General features: G+C 35.6%; 1 protein-coding gene across 19 annotated transcripts in view; it reads right to left on the bottom strand.

Moving 5' to 3' along the window:
• Positions 1-19,434, bottom strand: part of PTPRD (protein tyrosine phosphatase receptor type D) — a 339,335-nt gene that overhangs the window by 18,133 nt on the left and 301,768 nt on the right. For all 19 annotated transcript variants that reach the window (XM_071732135.1, XM_071732139.1, XM_071732136.1 and 16 more), the window contains 2 exons: positions 17,806-17,925; positions 16,975-17,129 (listed from right to left, as the gene is read on the bottom strand). In XM_071732135.1, coding sequence (XP_071588236.1) covers positions 16,975-17,129; positions 17,806-17,925 — 275 coding nt within the window. The remainder of the gene's footprint in view (positions 1-16,974; positions 17,130-17,805; positions 17,926-19,434) is intronic.

The raw sequence follows: 19,434 nt of genomic DNA, 5'->3' as shown, positions 1-19,434 counted from the left end.
TTCCAGAAATACATATTCTTCAAAATGGAAATTACTGGAGATAATGAATTCTCTAGGACTTCAAGTTTTATTTGCAGCATCATTTCTAACTCATTAAACATGCTGTTGTTATTCTGTTTACAGAGGTAATTTTATTGGCAAACAATAATGCTAAAAAAAATAAGGCCTATATATTCCTATTGTGGTTTTAAAACTTTCTTTCTCTCTCACAGTTCTATCAATTTCGGCTTCTGTTTGGTCTGTCTTCTGCTCCTTTGGTTACCAGGCCATAGAGTTAGTCTTTGCAAAGCAGAGCCATGCCTAGTTAGCTGTGCTACCTGTGGAAAAAAGCCCAGCTGGTCACTTCAACATCTGTCTTGCATCTCTATGAAACACAGGAAAAATCTGCAATGCTGAGGACCCAGACCAGGATGCTCAGTCATCACCTTATTTCAAAGGACAGACTAAATAGATTTCAAAGGACAGAATTTAAAGGACTAAAATATGCTTAATGACAAATCCTAAAATCACAGCACTGGATTTATGTTCAGACTGGATGAGCAGTCTTTCAGGCAGAGACAAAGTTGAAGCTTCCTCAAAGGTTCTGGGTTAAGTCAGTTGTTGGTTTTAGACACATCAGTCCTCTTGAGGACTTTTAGTCACATCAGTCCTCTTGAGGCCAAATAAATTACTTCTTAGCTCTTATCACAATATGGTATTCCTTAGGAACAACTCTGAGCTAGAATTTGCTTTCCCCTCTTCGGTGAAACTTGAAGGCAAATTAAAACATGGGTCAGCTACTGTGAGCTTGGCACAAGAATAAAACCTTGATCATGAAATATTTAGCTGGGTCTAAGAGAATTAATCTGTCTCAGTAATAGACCTACTTAACAGCAGTTTATGACACCTGCTGTCAAAATGTGGCAGATCCTCAAGGATTCCAGTCATTCCCTCCATGTGTTAAATGTGTTGACTCTTACATGCATGGGCTACCTTTAATAACTCTTAAGGACAATGTTTTGCAATCAGGAAAGAAAAGCAGAGTTCTCACCTTGATGTGATTGCTATTAGTCACACATGATCCTTTATTACACATTTGGCACAACTCAATGGGAATGATGTAAAATTAATGTGAAAAAGTTTACAGAATACAAAAGACCAGAAAATGTATTGAACGAATGAATATGCAACTTGGGTGCTAAATAGACTCATATTTCCTAAAATCTCTACAGGAATTCTTTTATGGAAATTTTTGGACAGCAGAGGGACTGACTCAGAGTAAGCAGAGTAAGCAACAGTTTATAAAGCCATGAGACATTGATATTATCTATGGTAAGGATATTTAGAATCACCACAACTGCTATTTTTTGTAAACTGATACAAACAAATAGTTATAATTACAACCCAGCTTCTAGAGGACAACTACTTAAAAGCAAAGTTCTTCGCAGTTTCCATACTTTCATGAGTAATTAAATATCATAATTCTTATTTAAAATTATTACTGAAGGTTAAAATTTTATTTCTTGCATGACTCCTTAAGAACCTTTGCCAGTAATGAGCCAACTGTATTTACTTACAACCAAATCAGAAAGAAGTAAGGAGCAGAAAGATGTTTTAGTCTCATGTGAGCTTTGTTTTGGTTTTAAGATTTCATATTTATATATTAATCATATGTTCTTGACCAGAGGCAAAACCCCTTCAAACTGCTGAGGACTTCTGTAGACCAAATGCATCAATCCTCCACTTTCTTAGATGTCACGGTGACAAGAATAAATCAATATTGTGAGCTTAAGAAAACTTACCAATCAATGATATCGATCAATGGGAGTTGTAGAGGAAGACAAGTGAAATGATGGCTATCCTACTTAAATGGGAATTTATTTAACTTGCATGTAAAAAATAGTTTCTGCACTCCAGGAAACCTTGGTGACCTTAACGATGATAATACTAATGGAGAAACAGTCCAAAAGTTGTCTAATATGTTGTTGTTGGTTTTTTTGTTTGTTTGGTTGGTTTTTTTGGAGGGGGGTTGGTTGGTTTTTTTTTGTTTGTTTGTTTGGTTTGTTTTTTCCATTTTTGTTTGTTTTTCTTTTTTTGATTGCAAACAAATCATCACAAGTAGCAAGCACACTTGTATATCAGACTGCTTCATATGAAGTTTTAAAACCATTCCTTAAAAGATACCTCTTGTCATTCAGTTTTTACTAAGTTAACACATTCTGGCCAATTGAGAAATACAAAGTTTTGACAATGCAGACATTCTCAGTAGTTCAGAATATGTTTCTATTTCCTAGCATGTAAATCAAAGAACAGTTCCAGCCCTGTGTTTATAGCTGGACATGCCATTTTTCAGATCAAAGATTAAAAGGTTCACTGGTACCTACAGACCACAAGTACAAAATTCCAGCCTAGTTAAAGGCTTGCACTTTCAGCTGGAACAAGCGATTTCCATTTCTTTTCTTCACATTCTAGTATCAATTATATATTTATTCTTCCCATGAGTAAACTCAAAGAGGAATAGTTATTAGCACAGAAGACATTTGCTAGTTTACAGGTTTATACAGAGGTTGTGAAGATCATGAAACCAGAACAAACCAGATTCTTACTATGCACCAGTGTTTCCATTATAAGGATAGAGATACTGACACACTACATTTATTGAAGTTTTTGGCTCCACTGGGCTCCTGACACTCTCCTCTCTTGATCAATTTCTCCAGCAAGGTATTTTACTCTCTTAAGGTATTCAGGACATTTCAACTCTGCCAGCTGTAAATGAGACATGTGTCTACTCAACTAATATTTTTAGTTTCCAGTTAAAAATGGAACTAATATTATGAGTATTTTAAGTTCCTTCCTCTTTGCCTCCATACACCTTCTGACCACTGAACTCCAATAAATTACTATGCAAGAGCAAGAAACTACATATCTTTATCCTGTGTTTCCTCTTCTGCTGTCATACAGAGGTCTTGATATATTAACAATACACTGTCTGGAAGCCATGCAATGTGAATCCTCACTAATATATCACTGGAACATAAAAAAAGCTTACACCAATAATTTTTTTTATTAGGATAATTTCAGACATTAATTCTACACTTGTTGCTGACTTTCTTGCCCTTTGGCTTCAATCTTCTAGTGTTATTATCAAAGTTAGAATTTAAATAACATACTCTACAACTTCAGCTAATGTAGGAGACTTACGTTTACAAGCTTAAAACTTAATCTGTTAAACAGGTGTGCCTACTAGAAAACTATTATTGCTTCAAATATTCTAACTTATCTGTTTTCCATTTCTAACAACATGACTGATTCAGTCCCATTAACTAAAACATGTTTAAAATACTGTGATGAAATACAGCTATTTGCAAAAATAAAAACTACGAGGTACAAGGCATTCCACATTGAAATCACTTCATGGATGTTTTCAAGGTTGTTTTTTGTGGTTAATTTGTAGCTGTTTAAATGATGACCCTTTATTATACTTCAGTGATTTGGCAAAGAAAGGCAGTGTTAATTGCCAGCATTCACAGATCATTTAATTGGAATGAAAGACAGTAAAATATGGACCAAAAGTAATTTTGGATATTTTTGACTCCTATCAAGCAGAAGATTTATTGAATATTACAGTTTCAGATTGAATACTTTTGCATTTATGAACTAGAAGTATATAAAATTGCTTGTGATACAGGAAACATATAAAAATGCCTGGATTTTACTGAGGAACTTTGTATGATAAATTAGATTCCAATCCCATAGAGATACTGTAGAAGTTTTAAAAGGGCAATATTTAGATTATTTTTCTTAGGAAAGTAGAATATGAAAATCACCCTTCTGCACAGGAAAGAGCAAAAAAGCCTGTTATGAAGCCAGTGAGCATCCTTTTGAAGATACACATCTGACTGGGATAGGTAAAAACCTTGTGCAAAGATGTGTATTTATATTTAATTTTACAAGAGATACCAAGCTACTTCAAGAATACTGGTGCTGGCTTATAAGTGACCCTTGAAAATTGATCTGCAAGTGCACAATGACTTTCTGTTTTTCTCATTGTGGTCAGATATCAGTAATCCAGTATGGTACACAACACATTTTTAAGTGTAATGATTCATCAAATAGAAGATTTTGTTTGCAAAACTGTAGCAGTGCATTTTCTTCATCTCTATGCTATTCATGGTGGCAGCCATATTCTTCATGGAAGTCATATAAAGCATCTTAAAATGAACAAGGGAAGAAAATCACAGAGAACAGTAAGTAGATGAAGCTCAGTCTAGAGCTCCCCAGAGTTTTCACAGACAGCTGGTAAAAACATAGGAGGCTCACAAATAAAAAGTCAGCTTTAGACCTTTTCTTCCTTTACTTAGCCTTATGAAGATTTTCCTTTCAGTCTGTATTTTCTCAGAGTTCTACCATAAATTCTTGAAATACAACTTCCCCAGACTGAAGCCCAGTGTTTTGCAATATGCAACTGAAGAAGTGTAATGTGCAGGAAGCAAATTTCTTCTTCATCTAACCCTGAGTTCAGCTCTGTAGAGATGAAGCAGAAGTTGCCTAGCTGGATTGCATCATGAACACAAACAAACTCTCAATCAGAATCAAAACTCCAGGAAATTTCTCTAACAAATCCTGTGTACAGGGAATAATTGATAAATAATTTCAATAGCTTAGTTTTTCATGCAGGATAAAAGAGAAATTTTCAACAAAAGAAAACAAGAATGTTTCAAGACACATCTAACAAGGACATTCCAATACAGCACTTCAAATCCTCTCACTAGACTTTACACCAGGGTCTGTCATGTGCCAGAACTTAACAGAAATGCAGAGCTCCAAAGTTATGTAGAAATGATGTCAAGAAAGTGCAAAATGCAACTCCACTAGCTCACGAGTATGAGAAATATTTTCCATCTCAACAGTGGAGGAACATGTACCACAGTTGCACTAGAAAAGTAAAACATATATAAATAACTCATTAAAGTAATGGAATGATGGAAAAACAAAATCTGAAAAAAAAAGTGACAGCCATTTATCTGAAATTACCTTTTGTCCCTGCAATTAGGTTTAGGAAGTTTCCGTAGAACTTACTAGAAGGATTTTTGTTGTGTTTTTATTTACTTTCATGCTCATTCATTCATTCATTCATTCACTCATTACCCTGTGAATACACTGTTTACTGAAGGATTCTGTATATTTTTCCACAAATGCTGTTCTGCATCCATTTTGTATGCTAAAGGGCTGCTCTTGCATTATCCTCCATTCCAAGCAGTATGGCCCATCTCAAGAATGGCAGCAAAATCATAAGGTTGAAAAAACATGTCAAACAGGGTGACAGTGTATGAAGGGGAGGTTAATCAAATAAGGTACTTCAACTTGGAGCAGAGAAAACTCCAGAAAGGCCATAAAACCATGCATTACATGGAGGAGGCAAAAAGGAAATATGTATCAAACTTTAGCTTGTAACACACAAAAAAAATCATTAAATGAAATTTAATGCCAGAGAATTTAAATTAAATAGGAAGTAGTTTTTCATGTAGGTCCTAAATAAATGGTGAAACATATTGTTACAGACCTATAGAAGTCATTTCATTAGACTTCCCTGGAATGTGGTTAGAGTAAGGAATAAAAACAACCCAACATTCTAGACATGTCCTGGAAAAGAAGCTTAAATATACTGTCTAGATTTGGTCACCTGGTTCCACAAACTTGAAAGCACAAGAATTCCAACCCCCCAGGTGCTAATCATACCATCTAGACTTCTTCCTTTCAAGCAACACTTCTGCCTTGGTGTACCTGAGACTTTTAGGAACTATGCTGTTGAAAAAAGACAGCACCACTTCTGATCCTTGTTTATTCCTTAAGAGACAGAATATCACAGAATACTGCTGCCAGCTTCTTTCCTGAAATCATGAATTGTTAGTGAAAAGAAGATCTAATATTTTTCTGCTTGCAAGCTGGAATATAGCTGAAATCACACAAAATGACAGCTAAAAAGTTCATTGCCCCTATTTTATACCACTTCTTTTTCTTACCTTGGTTTCCCTTCGAAGCTGATTTTTGATTTTATATGGCAATCCATGCTATAATCCTCCTTTTTATAGAGGATTTATATGTATACACTTTATTGTAAATCACTAAAACACCTGATTTTTTCAATTACTCACGTACATAAATAAAAGAAGAATAAACTATATTTCTCTGTACTGCTTTATCTGTGCACAAGGAATTACCTTGATTTACTTCAAAATACATTCAGTTCTCAGATAACCTTCTTATTTTCCTAATTCTCTAAGTACAATCCTATGTATTCAGTGTACTGCATTCTGTATGGAGCATCAAAGGGTAAGTATCTCAACTGTATCTTCTTTCTAAAATTTGATTTTCGGTGTACTTGTTACACATTGTACTGTAGAGTGCATTCACAATGCATTCTTATCATTATGAATACCATTTAGAAAAGAAAGATATAAAATTTACGGAAATAGAGTTTAGTGAAATAGAGTGTAGAAAAAGAATGTATTTTGGGGTTAATATTTAAAACACATCAGCTGCTTGCTGCTAACTACTACTCCTTGCTTTCTTTGCATTTCCACCTGTTCCACATTCTCAGGGCAGAATGTTTTGAGGAGTTGTTTTCAGCTTTTGTATATTTCTGTGCTTTGATTATGTTTTATTGTGAAACATGTAGAAGAGCTATTAACACACCTGTGTGGGAAATAGCAAGGTAACTGATACTATCTGAAAATGAATTAGAAGAGGTGGGAAGAAATGTCTTTTGCAGTACCAGATAACAATATGACCTTGAAAGTAAGTGTCTGAATACCCACTGTAATCAGCAATATTTTCTTTTCCTGTTCTTAGGCTGAACATTACCATTTGCCATTCATTATTCTTGGGTTTTGGACTGACAGAATAACGATGACCCAGATCATGATCCAGACACATTGTTTAATAAGTACAAAACGAAAAATGAAAACATCGTACCAGGTCATATAGTCTGCATCAGGTTTGGGTTTTTTTCAGTATCCAGCACAATTCAAAGGCCTAAGTGAACAGGGATGTACCTTCCTACAAAGCTTTTTTTTTTTTTTTTTTTTTTTTTTTTTTTTTTTTCTACTTTGAAAACTTGAAAATAATCAGAAATTAGTCCTCAAGCTTGAAGTTTATGGGGATATGTAAGCAGAACTACTGTTTTGAGTCTCCATCTGAAGACGTCTCTTCCTTTTGCATGGAGTACTGATATATACAGAGGATGCGATAAACATGACCTTGACACCTTGGATTTCATTTGAAGTGTAATCCTTGAAACATGGTAATAATGCAGTGAGATGTTACACAAAAGAAAATAAATAAGAAAAACCTATGAGGCTTCTCTGATGAACTGATACCAATGCTCTTGCAGGGCCCTTGTTTTCTTAGATCAAGTTATGAAAATAATATGCAGTTTTTTCGATATCTCTACCAAAACTTCAAGAGCCTGTTTAGGGGTACTACTTTTGGTATTTCTTTTCCTTAACATCAGCAGTCTTTATACCAGCATGAATTCTCTGTAACACAGCAGAAAATGAGGTTCTGAGAAGTCATTACTGCTAAGCATTTCACATTTCTTAATCATAGTTTTTCACGTAGCAGTTGACCACTGATTTCCTCTGTTTTCTGCAAGCTTTTGAACTTTATGAGCAAATACTGTGGACAAGTTATAATGAAAATAATGGGCATTTTGATTTTGAAGTTTCAGTGTAGCTGTAAAATGGGCTTGGATAGTATGATGATAATTTTTAAACAGTTTAAAACTATTTTAAGATTTAGGTGACAAAAAAATAGGTACTGCGATGCAGTATTCACTCAGACCAACAGTCATAGACAAAATCTGATATTAAGTGATAAGACTAAGTCTATAAAAGTATGAAAAACAAAGAAAGATTAACATTAAGGACAGAATACTGATTGGAAAGCCCCTATGAAAAGATAACAGACTATTTTTAAAGCTCCATTTTACTTCTAGAGACACAGGGAGATGATTTCATGAGGCTTTCATGCTGATTACTTTATACAAAAATACAGCCTGTTCGAAGTTAGCCAAACATGCTGGGGTAGCCAAGTTGATTGAATGTGTTCCAGTATACTGTGTGTCCACAGATATTCCAGAATTTACTGTAGGTACAGCTGGGAAATCTCAGAGATACCCCTTTCCAGAATAGAGCTATTGGGTTATAATAATATTTTCACATTTCCTGCAGATGGCTGGATTCTTCTCTTCACTCATAATTTTAATTCAGAATTCATTATGGACAGCTGCTGGCTCTGATAGAACCTAATTGCTCTTTTACTAGACTCAGCTGCAAGCAGTCAGATTTCCTTTTCCTTTGTAGAGTATATTATATATAAACATGGGTGGGGAGTAAAATAACCAATTAACTAAATACATATGGATAAAATGACTCACTAAGAGTGCTGATCAAATAATGTAACAAACTATAGCTTAGGTCAAAGGAAATTACAAGCCTTGTAGGACCTGATAATATATATATGGAAATAATTATCAGCACCAACATATTTGTAATTTGAGATAACACATGGAAAAGGCTTTGCTTCTGTTGAAAAAATCTTGCAGAAAATTATTCCATTTTAATAAGGGGCAGGTTATTTCACTGAATAAAAACTCATCAGCCTCCAAGAAATCCATTTAACCAAAACCATGTGTTGACTGAATCCAAGTCAGGCCTCAGTACCCCCACCGGACAAGTTAGCATGAAAACATGGCACGATTCTGGAACTATTTTTGCTGCATTACATCTTAAGAAGGGAAAAAAAAAAGAGAATGAAGAGTAGTTACAAAGGCTACAGAAAAAGTGTATGTCACAAATGAGGGAGCTGAGAAAGCCAGCAGAATGAGTAAAGAAGTGGGGATTCCCTGCCACCTCCCTCATGAAAAGCACTGAAGAGGAGTTAAGAGTATTTTGGTGTCCTAGTTGCTACAGTGGATGAACACAACGGAAAGTTGTAGACATGTCATGAGGGACCAGTCCTCAGGATCTGTCCTGGGAAGTGGTGTCAAAACACCACTGCAAGTTCTTGAACAAAAGGGCTGCTTCTTCACAATGGGGTCCAGTATAAATCTCTCTTGGTTGTTCAACCTGGGTTGTGACACATGTAAAACAAGAAACAGCCTTAAAAAAAGTGTTTTGATGTTTTTTCTTTTTTTTGGTTGCTGTTGATTTTTTTTTTTTCATCTTGTTGGGTTTTTTTCCCTGCCTTTATCCAGACATTATGTGAAATTAACAAATGAACAGACATGTTTAAAACAATAGAAAATAGGTATCTTCTAACATGATATATGAAACTACTTGTCATAGAATAATACTTAGGTAAGGAAAAAGACAAGGATAAGGTTGGCTGGCTTTACTCTTTAAAATACGTCCAACCATGAATACAGATGAAGGAATAATGAGGGCTGGGGGGAAGAAATTAAATCCTCATTAGTTAGGGCTAAACTAGTCACTAACTGCTTGCTGCTGGGTAGAAAACTACTGAAATACTGTTGACATTGAAATTTTATGCTTTCCCCTGAAAGTTTTGGCTTTTGCCATTGTCACAGACAGCATACTGGCCTAAAAAGACCACTGATTCTATCAAGTAGTACCATTCATTATGTTCCTTCACAAATTTCTGACTTCTACGAGAAACAGAATCTTACCCTATACAGTCATAGGAGTTCTTTAGGATTTTAGAAGATAATCCAGCCTGAGTCACAGCAGTGGGGTGTATAATCCCCTGAACCACAGGCTAAGTGACAACCAAAGATGGCTTTATACATGTAGGACTGATTTAATTATAAAAAAAAAAAAAAAGACCACAAGTAGGTATTTTCCATTATTTGAACCTGCATGAAGAAATACTGCTACTATTTGTTCTGTGTATGCTTCTGAATTTTAATAATGGTTCCACTCCATGATACTTACTGAGTTTTTATAATTATAAAAAATGGAAGTAAACTTTGTACATACAGCAGCCTCAGGTTTTTCCTGTCCCTCTGTGGTGATTATCAAGTAGTGCCTTGATATAACAATGACTCCTCAATCAGTGTGCTGGTGAAACATCAGTCTTTGTTTCTGCCAGCTAGCATTTATCAACCTTTCATCCAGACTCATTCTTATTTTCCAGTAGATTCTACAATTTCAGACACTAAATGAAGATAGAACAACCATCTAAAAATTTCTACATTAATAGAATTAATTTCCAGTTCCTTAAACAAATATCAAGTTTCCAAGAGATAAAGTTCGTCAAGCCTTGCTCTATTTTGTATAGAGTGTACGTTGAAATAATTATCTAAAATAAAAGTACGTTTAGAACTGAAATGACTCCCAATCAGTTACTCTGACCACACAGAGGAAATTAATACAAATAGAATACAATGAAAACCATAGATATTTATGCACTTTATTTTTATATAAAGAAGAACTAAACCTCTTAATCTGGGTCATTATACTCTTTTTTTTTTTTTTTTTTTTTTTTTTTTTTTGAGAAGAGTATCTAACAACAGCCTTATTCCTCACTCTTTGCTTTTTAATTGTGAGCCAAGACTTTGATATAAAAGTCTTAACGAAATACATGGTGACCTACAGCTAACAGCTGCAGACCAAATAGTGTTGCTGTGCACTTGTATATGGATTATGCCCTAGACAGTCTTATATATAGTAGTAATCCAATAGCTGCTGGATAAAGACATATGGGTAAAGAAGAGAAAGTTTAGAATATTTGTGATATTAAAATACTTCTTATGGAAAATGCCTTTACAATCTTCTCCTTTCAAGAGCTTTCAGCTGTACAGGGAAGTTAGGAAAGATCCTGAGGGAAAGGATGAAGAAGCTTTTAGTATTTTTCAATGTCCTTTGAGAGAATTCTGAATATGGACTGGGGGGATTTTTTTCTCTCACTGTTAAAAAGGAAAGGTAGTCATCTGCAGCCTACCCAGTGCAAGGATTAGAAATTGAGAACTTGTGAGGTATGTGGCAAAAGTGGTAGGGAGGTTCAAAAGACATAGAGGTGAAGAAAAGCAATCCACAAATGAATAATTGCCTTAGATAGATATATTTATTTTTCATTCTGAAATACTGAACAAATATTAAGTATTCTTCTTTAAGAAATGCAAGATCACTTTGTGTTCTGTTATTTTTTTATAATTATCTTTGCTTTACTGTACTAGCTGGTTATACTAGTATATTCAGATGCAGATTTACTTACAACAGTCAAATTCTTCCAAACATCTAAGATCTTCTGTTTGAAATAGCAGCATTAACAGTACCTGCCAAACCCTCCCAAAGTATCTTAATGATATGGCCCTTGGTGCTGGTACTGAAAAGAGGTTCAGACATATGGTATTGCACTTGCATGTTAAGCTTTTATGTACAGTAACAGAATCAGCTATTAAAATTTCTGTGACATTTTGAAAAAATAGTGGCATAAAGCTCCAAACACCCTCCAGTGCTATTTCATTGGTGTCTCATTAGCACCTGTTGCCATGAACTAATCCAACTTCAAACAAAAACGTGTGCTTTCCCTGCTGTCATTAGACCACACCTTACAGCCTATCCAGTGAAGAATCCTAGGGTTTAAGCCTATACTTTTTCATTAAAGAAACCTTTTTTCTTTCTTTTTTTTTCTTTTTTTTTTTTTTTTCCTACTTTTTTCTTTTCAGATCGGCCCTGTGAATTAAGGGAACTCATGCAGAGACATAAGTTGGACTGTGATATTAATCAAATCCTGTGCAAAAGAACTGAAAGGATATAGACCCATAATACAACAGTTTGTAGATGAAAAAGCATCTACCTGCATCGAGTATTTCAACCACCAGAGAAAAATCTTTAGATAAATTTTTCTTAAAAAGACAAGTCAAGGTTTGAACACACACTATAAGAAGTATCTACAAACAGGATAGGATCACTAAATATCTTTTATGTTATTATTTTGCATACATCTTTACTTTTGATTTAGCTGATTTTCTCTACCCAATCTCACAATATAAAAAAGATATTGCTGCATTTGGGAGAATGTAACTCCAGCAAGGACCACAGAACATGGTAGTCTACAAAAATATATTTCTAAATTTAACTTTACCTTGATTTGGGATTTGCTAAATGGAATCTTTCCTACAGACAGAAAAGTATAGAATTTTTTTGTGGAAAGAAGAGTGCCATGACACTAGGCATTTATGTTATTGCCACGATACCCTTTTCATACAGGTAGTCCTTCCAAAACATCTGATTGCAGAAGTAAAACCATCTGCATTTAGATTAGGCTTTGATGTTACCTTTGGTGTTTCACAATCATTTCAACAATGACCTAGGTTTTCTCCTTAAAAATAACAGGTATAAATATCTTAAAATTATTTCTTCAGCTTAAACATCTGTGAACTGTTCTACACAGGTAAGAGTTTTGTCTGGCAGAAGATACATAGAACATTTCTCAATATGGTTTTGACTTCTCTGTTAGATAAAACTTCAGTATTGCACAGGCAAGCAAACTGTTAATTATCAAAAGCAGATGTGTAAATGACATTCTAAGATGCCTGTTGCATGGACATTAGTAACAAATGTCATTTTAAATGACATTGTATTACTGTCATTGCAAATGCTTATCATCTAATTTTGTATTTCTCATTTTTTCATGACACAAAATTTTACATGAATTTATCAGAACATGTCTTATAAAGCCTACCAATTCTGAATGTCACTACTTATATACTACATTAACAGTTAATTTTACTGCTTAAAACTGCATTTTTTCCTGATCAGTATGCACAGAATGCAGGGTGGGTGCTCCAGTTGTCACTCATTTCCACCTTACAAAGTAAGCATACTGTAAACCACCACAAAAATTCTTCATACACTTGACAACCATTTTGTAGGAACAAGATAGTAAACTAGTATATCAGATACTGAAGCTTTGACACGGGCTAGTCAGGGGCCATACTCTGAAACTGAATTTCCAGCTACTTTTACTGTCTATAGGATATATAGCCATATCCCAAAATCACCAAGCAAACTGGAGAAAACTCTTAATCTCAAACATGAAGTGGACTGGAAGAAAACTGTTCATCAGTATTACGGCATCTGTGGAGAATGCAGTACAGAAGAGCTTGGTCTAAACCTCTCTCTTCTAATACCTACTTAGGAGTACCAAATAAATATGGGGTTACTCTCTCTTGTTGCTTTTATTGGGTGTTGATCTGCATCAAAAGTGGAAAGATCAGCTTTTGAGCAGTAGGGATATATTCACAGAAATATCATACACATACCCTGTCCTTGTGTTTAGTTGCCTGCTAGCTTTTCAGCTATCAATTAAAAGCTTTGCAGTAAAAAGCATCCTCGACTTCTTTATACCTACTCTTTTTGTCTAATGAATATATTTTGAAAGGTAAACCTCCTTATATTAACACTACTTTAAAATGTTTTTTAAATTATTATAATTTCATGAGCTCTAACAGCCTGCTAAAGCTGTAAGAAACATAAAGGAAGGTATTAGTGCTGTCTCAGCTGTCTTACACTCACCACTATGAATCCCATGTTCCTGCTAGGGAGTAAACTCAGATTATTCCTTCAGCGGAATATGTTGGAAAAGCATTACCTACCATAGATGAGGAATAAAAGTTATGGTCTTTTGCTATATTGCTTTGTTCTAGTGGAGAAAAATCAATATATTTTTAATATCTGAATGATTGTAGTGCAAGAAGTTTCATGAAAAGGGACTGATGGAGTCCTGAACCAAAAATAGCAGAGAGTGATGGTTAGATCCAGAACAAAGAAAAGAGGATTTCTTTAAAAAGCTGCAGAGGTGGATGGGGGGCCAGCAAAAGAAAAAAATCTGAAGTTTTTTTTTTTAAAAAAATAGAATATCTGAGTGGAAAAGGGTGACTACTAGAAGGCAGTGCAAGTTGATGCAGCATGAAAATCAGCAGGAGAGAGTGACCATTAGAACTATGACCTGTTTTTAGAGAAAATGATAAGACATGTAGGAACATATTCATATCGAAATGGCTCAGGAATATTGGAGAAAAAGAGAAATAAATCTGAGAAAACAGTGAAACTGAAAGACACAAATGGTATATAATTAGAGAATATTCCATATTCTTTATGGAATAAAGAGCAGTCCAGACATTGCAGAGAAATAAACGAAAACCAAGTGAAATGACGGAGAATGAGAAGAATGAAATAGCAAGAGTAAAGGAGAAATGGAGTTTACAAACTGAGCAACAGAGAAGAGAAGAATCTGAAAGCAGACTCAAAGATAAAATAGGTAACATGCAAAATTTGCTTACTTGTTCTCTGTTAACATAAATTTTTTTCTGAGCTTGAAACAGAATATTTAGGCATGTCCACTACTTTAATTTTAAACTAAATGGGAAAATTTTTCATGTTGCTGGATGAAAGGCATGTCTTGTAGCCTACAAGAATTGTGATGCTCTGTTCCTCTTTGGATTTTTTTACCAATTTAGTTCTGTCAAATTAAAAATTAAAAGACAACACAACTCTCAAAATACAATGTTGCTACAGTAGCCATTAAAAGAGACACTCACACTGACATAACTGCTGCAAGAAATACTTCAGTAACTTCTTCTTGGTATAAACCAATATATTACCATGACATGCATATTGTAATTATATATGTATAAAAAAATAAATAGGAAATTGGGAAAGCAATACCTCAACAGGCATCAAATCATGCTACCTAACTTGATCACCAGTTTCACTGAAATTCGCATATGTAACCAATGACAAAGAGAAAATTATAACTTCGTAGTTCATCAGTACCACTAAGTGATAATAAGATTTGTATTTTACTTCATTGTTTCCAATGACTTGCTGTGTGACTTAACAACTAATTTAACTTGTCTATTTTTGCACTGAGAGAATTTAAGCAATTATAGTCACTTAGCTTTCCCAGAGTGGGAGGATTAATTTCTTCAATTAATTTTGTTTTTAATTTAGAGCATAACATCTTTACTGCTGAGCACCTTTAGAGGGATGATCTCTGTGGATCATTATAGCTAAGGTCATCTGTATTTCTAGGCAATATTAGAAATACTTTAAGATCCTGTAAATACAGGTACAAAAAGATTTGGCTCCATTCTGGAAATATTCAGCAAACTGTATAAATAGATTTGTATTATTATTTATAGTTGTCCCACTTTCCTAAGCCTGATGTTTCAATAAACAATAAATGTCTACTATCTTGCATGTTAAAGAATCACAGAATCATAGAATTTTCGAGGTTGAAAGGGACCTTTAAGATCACCTAGTTCCAACCCCCCCCTGCCATGGGCAGGGACACCTCCCACTACTGCTCAGAGCCCTGTCCAGCGTGGCCTTAAAAACTTCCAGGGACGGGGCTTCCACCACCTCTCTGGGCAACCTGTGCCAGTGTCTCACCACCTTCATGGTGAAGAACTTCTTAAGTTCCAATCTAAATCTGCCCTCCTTTAGTTTGTATCCATTCCCCCCAGTCCTATCACTACCCAACATCCTAAAAAGTCCCTCAACAGCTTTCTTGTAGCCCCCCTTCAGATACTGGAAGGCTACAATAAGGTGTCCTCAGAGCCTTCTCCTCTCCAGACTGAATAACCCCAACTCCCTCAGTCTATCTTCACAGGAGAGGTGCTCCAGACCTCTGATCATTCTTGTGGCCCTTCTCTGGACACACTCAAGCATGTCCACGTGCCTGTTCTCTGATCTTTTCTTAACAGTCTGTATCTTTTAACATTGAAGACCTGCATACTTTGTTTTCCTGCTGAATTTCTTTTCCTGTCTCATTACAAGAGCCTTTCTCTTTCACTTACATAATGTTCGAATAGCCAGCTTCCATGTCTGGCTTACCAATGTGTAAGAAACCAGAATTATAAAGTGTGATATGCTGTAATTCTTGTAACTCCTATTCCTCAGTTTTGGGATGACAAAAGTGAGTTTGGTATTCATATACGGTAAGCATTTATAATGCTTAAGTTTATAATGCTTATAATTTATACAATTATAAAGCATGGTAAGCTTCAGTGAACAGGGAGTAGTAGGTCTCAGCCTTACCAACTAAAGTTACCCCAAAATGAAGTTCACAAGATTCAGTAATATTAGGAATTTCCTTTGAAAGAGGAAGCACTGTAAGCTATGTAAGCCATAACAAACATACCCCAGGAATGAAGGGGACCCATCTTGACACTTAATTTGAGTAGGACTGGCATGTATGTTCTGAAGGTGTTTTTCTCAGTGTGATTTTAAGGTTTTCTAAAATATCTGCTCTTGTCAAAGATTTGCAAAGAGTCCCCAACTCTTTCTTTTCATTTCCTTACATACAGAACTTTAAGAGGAGTGGGTATTTTTCTCTCAGAAGTGCAATAATTCATACCTTGTATTACCTAAATATGTTCGCTACCTTTCAAACATCATGAAGCACTCATTTCTTTGGAACTGAAATGAGCCTGTTTGAAAGGTACATCCTTTGCAATTCCAGCTCCTCACAGTCCTAAGCTATGGGTTTAACCTTGAATACAGATTACAGTTTCTACCTGTTTTGAGTAAAAGTTGCCTTTATCCTTTTAAATTTTCATGTTCTTTACTTTCATACACAATATAAGCAATAACTTCAGAAGTGAAACACACTATCTTCAGTATTAAGGTTCTTAAATCAATGCCATCTTCCTATTTTATATCAATATAATCTTAAATAGAACACTATTGTTTTTTATAACACCTTTTGAATGCCATAGATACACTTGTATTCACCCTGAAGACATTCCCCTTTTGACCTTTAGATATTCTAAAATTAATTCTTCTTGCAGAGACAGAAGAAAATAATTTTGGCCCATCCAAGCTGGGAGTGTCATACTCAGGTCCCCAGTTTGCAATGCAATCATTTTTATCTTTGACAGACTCAGATGCGAAAAGAAGCTATTTGCAGTAAAACAGAAAGCAATAATCTTAACATAAGATGCTTTGAAAGAACCGCTGGGCTGACCTGCAATGCACAACCATAGGTCCAGCATCAGGTGGGTTGCAGGTCTTGACTCGTCGCAGGAAAGCTAAGAATGGTGTTGGATGTTCTGGGACACCATGGTCAGGCCAGGCAGTGAACTGGAATTGTCTTACTTCCCTTTTCTCACTTGAACCATTCTATGAAATGAAAACACTTTATGACAATTCTGCCACTTGATGTGATATTTGCACTTTTCAATGACACAACTGCAGAAGCACATATACCAATATAGTATTTATATATACTACATTTGAGTACACAGAGGAACAGAACTGGTTCTTATACTTTGTGTTTCCTACATTCAAAATTTCATGGTTCAAACAATGCAAGAGCTTTAACTATGCTGCACAGTACTGTATCACAACGAGAGCCAGAGCTTTAGCTACTATTTAATTCAGTTAAATGCTTTTTCATAGTGAGAGCTCTGTACTAACTTAGAAAACTCCATGCTGTGAAAAAAACCACACTCTGTAGAAGTTTCATTCTTCAGTGCCGCTCAGAAGAAATGAGGAGAGAAAGTGGGAGGAGAGACAGAGAAGAAAAGGATTAGGGTGAGGAAATAAGACAGAAAGGCAGGCAAGAAAAGCAGGAAGGAGGGCAGGTTGGCAGGAGAGCAACTGATGAAAGGGAGAAAAGGGAAAGGGGTAACGGGGAACAGGAGAACAGGAGAAATGGGGAAGAGGGGAAAAGGGGAGGGAAGAGGAGAGAGGGGAAAGTGAAGAGAAAGGAAGGAAAGGGCAAGGAAGGCAAGGCAAGGCAATAACTGTTGCCTACATTTAGATTTTAATGGTATGTATATATAAGTAGATGTACCTTGTAAAGTGCAAATGTACGAACGCAGTATGTTGCCAATTCAACAGTGTCTAAAAGCGTAACCTGGATTAGTCCATAAGTCTCTGTGCCCCTGCTCGGCCAGTATTGGTCACACTTCACCTGTATTGAAAAACATGTCAATGTTTAATACAGTTCAAACTGACATTTATTACATATCTGAGTGTATTACCAATGAGGTTTTTAAAGTAAGATCTGTTAGAATACTCAACAACTGCTAACGTTCTAACCCAAGAAATTAATTCTATTATCAACAAAAATTACTCTTCTTATAGTAGTTTGTCCAGTACCTTCTTCCACAATGGGTACTTGTAAATCCAGTGGGGTAGATTATTAAGAAGTGCTAGTAAGAAGGTATATAATTAAGAAAAGGCAATTTATAGTAGCTAAAACCATGACCTGTATCTGCAACAACTCACATTTCATAGTACAGAATTTAAGAACAGCAAATCCAGTAAAGGTAGACAGACAACTATTTGAATGTTTGCCATTTTTCACCTCTTTTGCACTAGCCCCCAGATGTTTGAACAACTGCTTGCATCTTAATACTTAGTATGTATAGAAATACCTCAGTAAAAAACCCAGTTTTTTTGAGGCATACTTATAGTACACAGACAAATGAAAGCACACTAGAAACTATCAAGTGCACTGTTAGAAAATAAAATTTCCTTTCCTATCAGTGTTACAAAGAACAGATTCAGCTTCTGCTCACAGGCATTTAAAAACCATGGTTTGATAGTTTGTCCAAAAAATTTTAAAAGATACAGGGCATTTCATTCAGATAAATCTCCTCTTCAAATTAGATTTCTGATAAAAATATGAATTATCATGCTAATTCAAAAACGATGATGCCCATGGAAAATTAAGCAATGCATCTTTAATATTCATGTGCTCTTGAGGTTTCTCACTCTGCCCAGTACTTACTATTGCTGGTCCAAAGGAGGGCAACCAGGCTGGTGAAAGGACTCGAGCACAGACCCTATGAAGAGAGGCTGAGGGAGCTGGGGCTGCTCAGCCTGGAGAAGAGGAGGCTCAGGGGAGACCTCATCACTCTCTACAACTCCCTGAAAGGAGGGTGTAGCCAAGTGGGGGTTGGTCTCTTTTCCCAGACGACTTTCAACAAGACAAGAGGGCATGGTCTTAAGTTGTGCCAGGGGAAGTTTAGGTTAGATATTAGAAAAAATTTCTTTACAGAGAGGGTGATCAGACATTGGAATGGGCTGCCCAGTGAAGTGGTGGACTCTCCGTCCCTGGAGATATTTAAAAAGAGACTGGATGTGGCACTCAGTACCATGGTCTGGTAACCGCAGCGGTAGTGGATCAAGGGTTGGACTTGATGATCTCTGAGGTCCCTTGCAACCCAGCCAATTCTATGATTCTATCATTCTATGTCAAGGAAGACATAGTAAGCTTTCAAGCTTCCCAGTCTTAAATAGCTTTTGTTTGTAGATAATTTCATTTTGAGACTCTCAGGTCACAGATCACTAATGGTTCACGAATCATAGTCAGAGTATCTAGATAAAGAAGAAAAAAAATCTAACCACTGAAGCAGGTGATGAATATTCATTAAATGAAAAAAAGCCTGAAACAATTTTTTGAGAATTGGCAGAT

This window comes from Heliangelus exortis, chromosome Z (assembly GCF_036169615.1).
Source record: "Heliangelus exortis chromosome Z, bHelExo1.hap1, whole genome shotgun sequence".
Taxonomy (NCBI): Eukaryota; Metazoa; Chordata; class Aves; order Apodiformes; family Trochilidae; genus Heliangelus; species Heliangelus exortis.
Note: the sequence above shows the minus strand (reverse complement) of the source record. Positions and strands in the feature narration are given on the sequence as shown.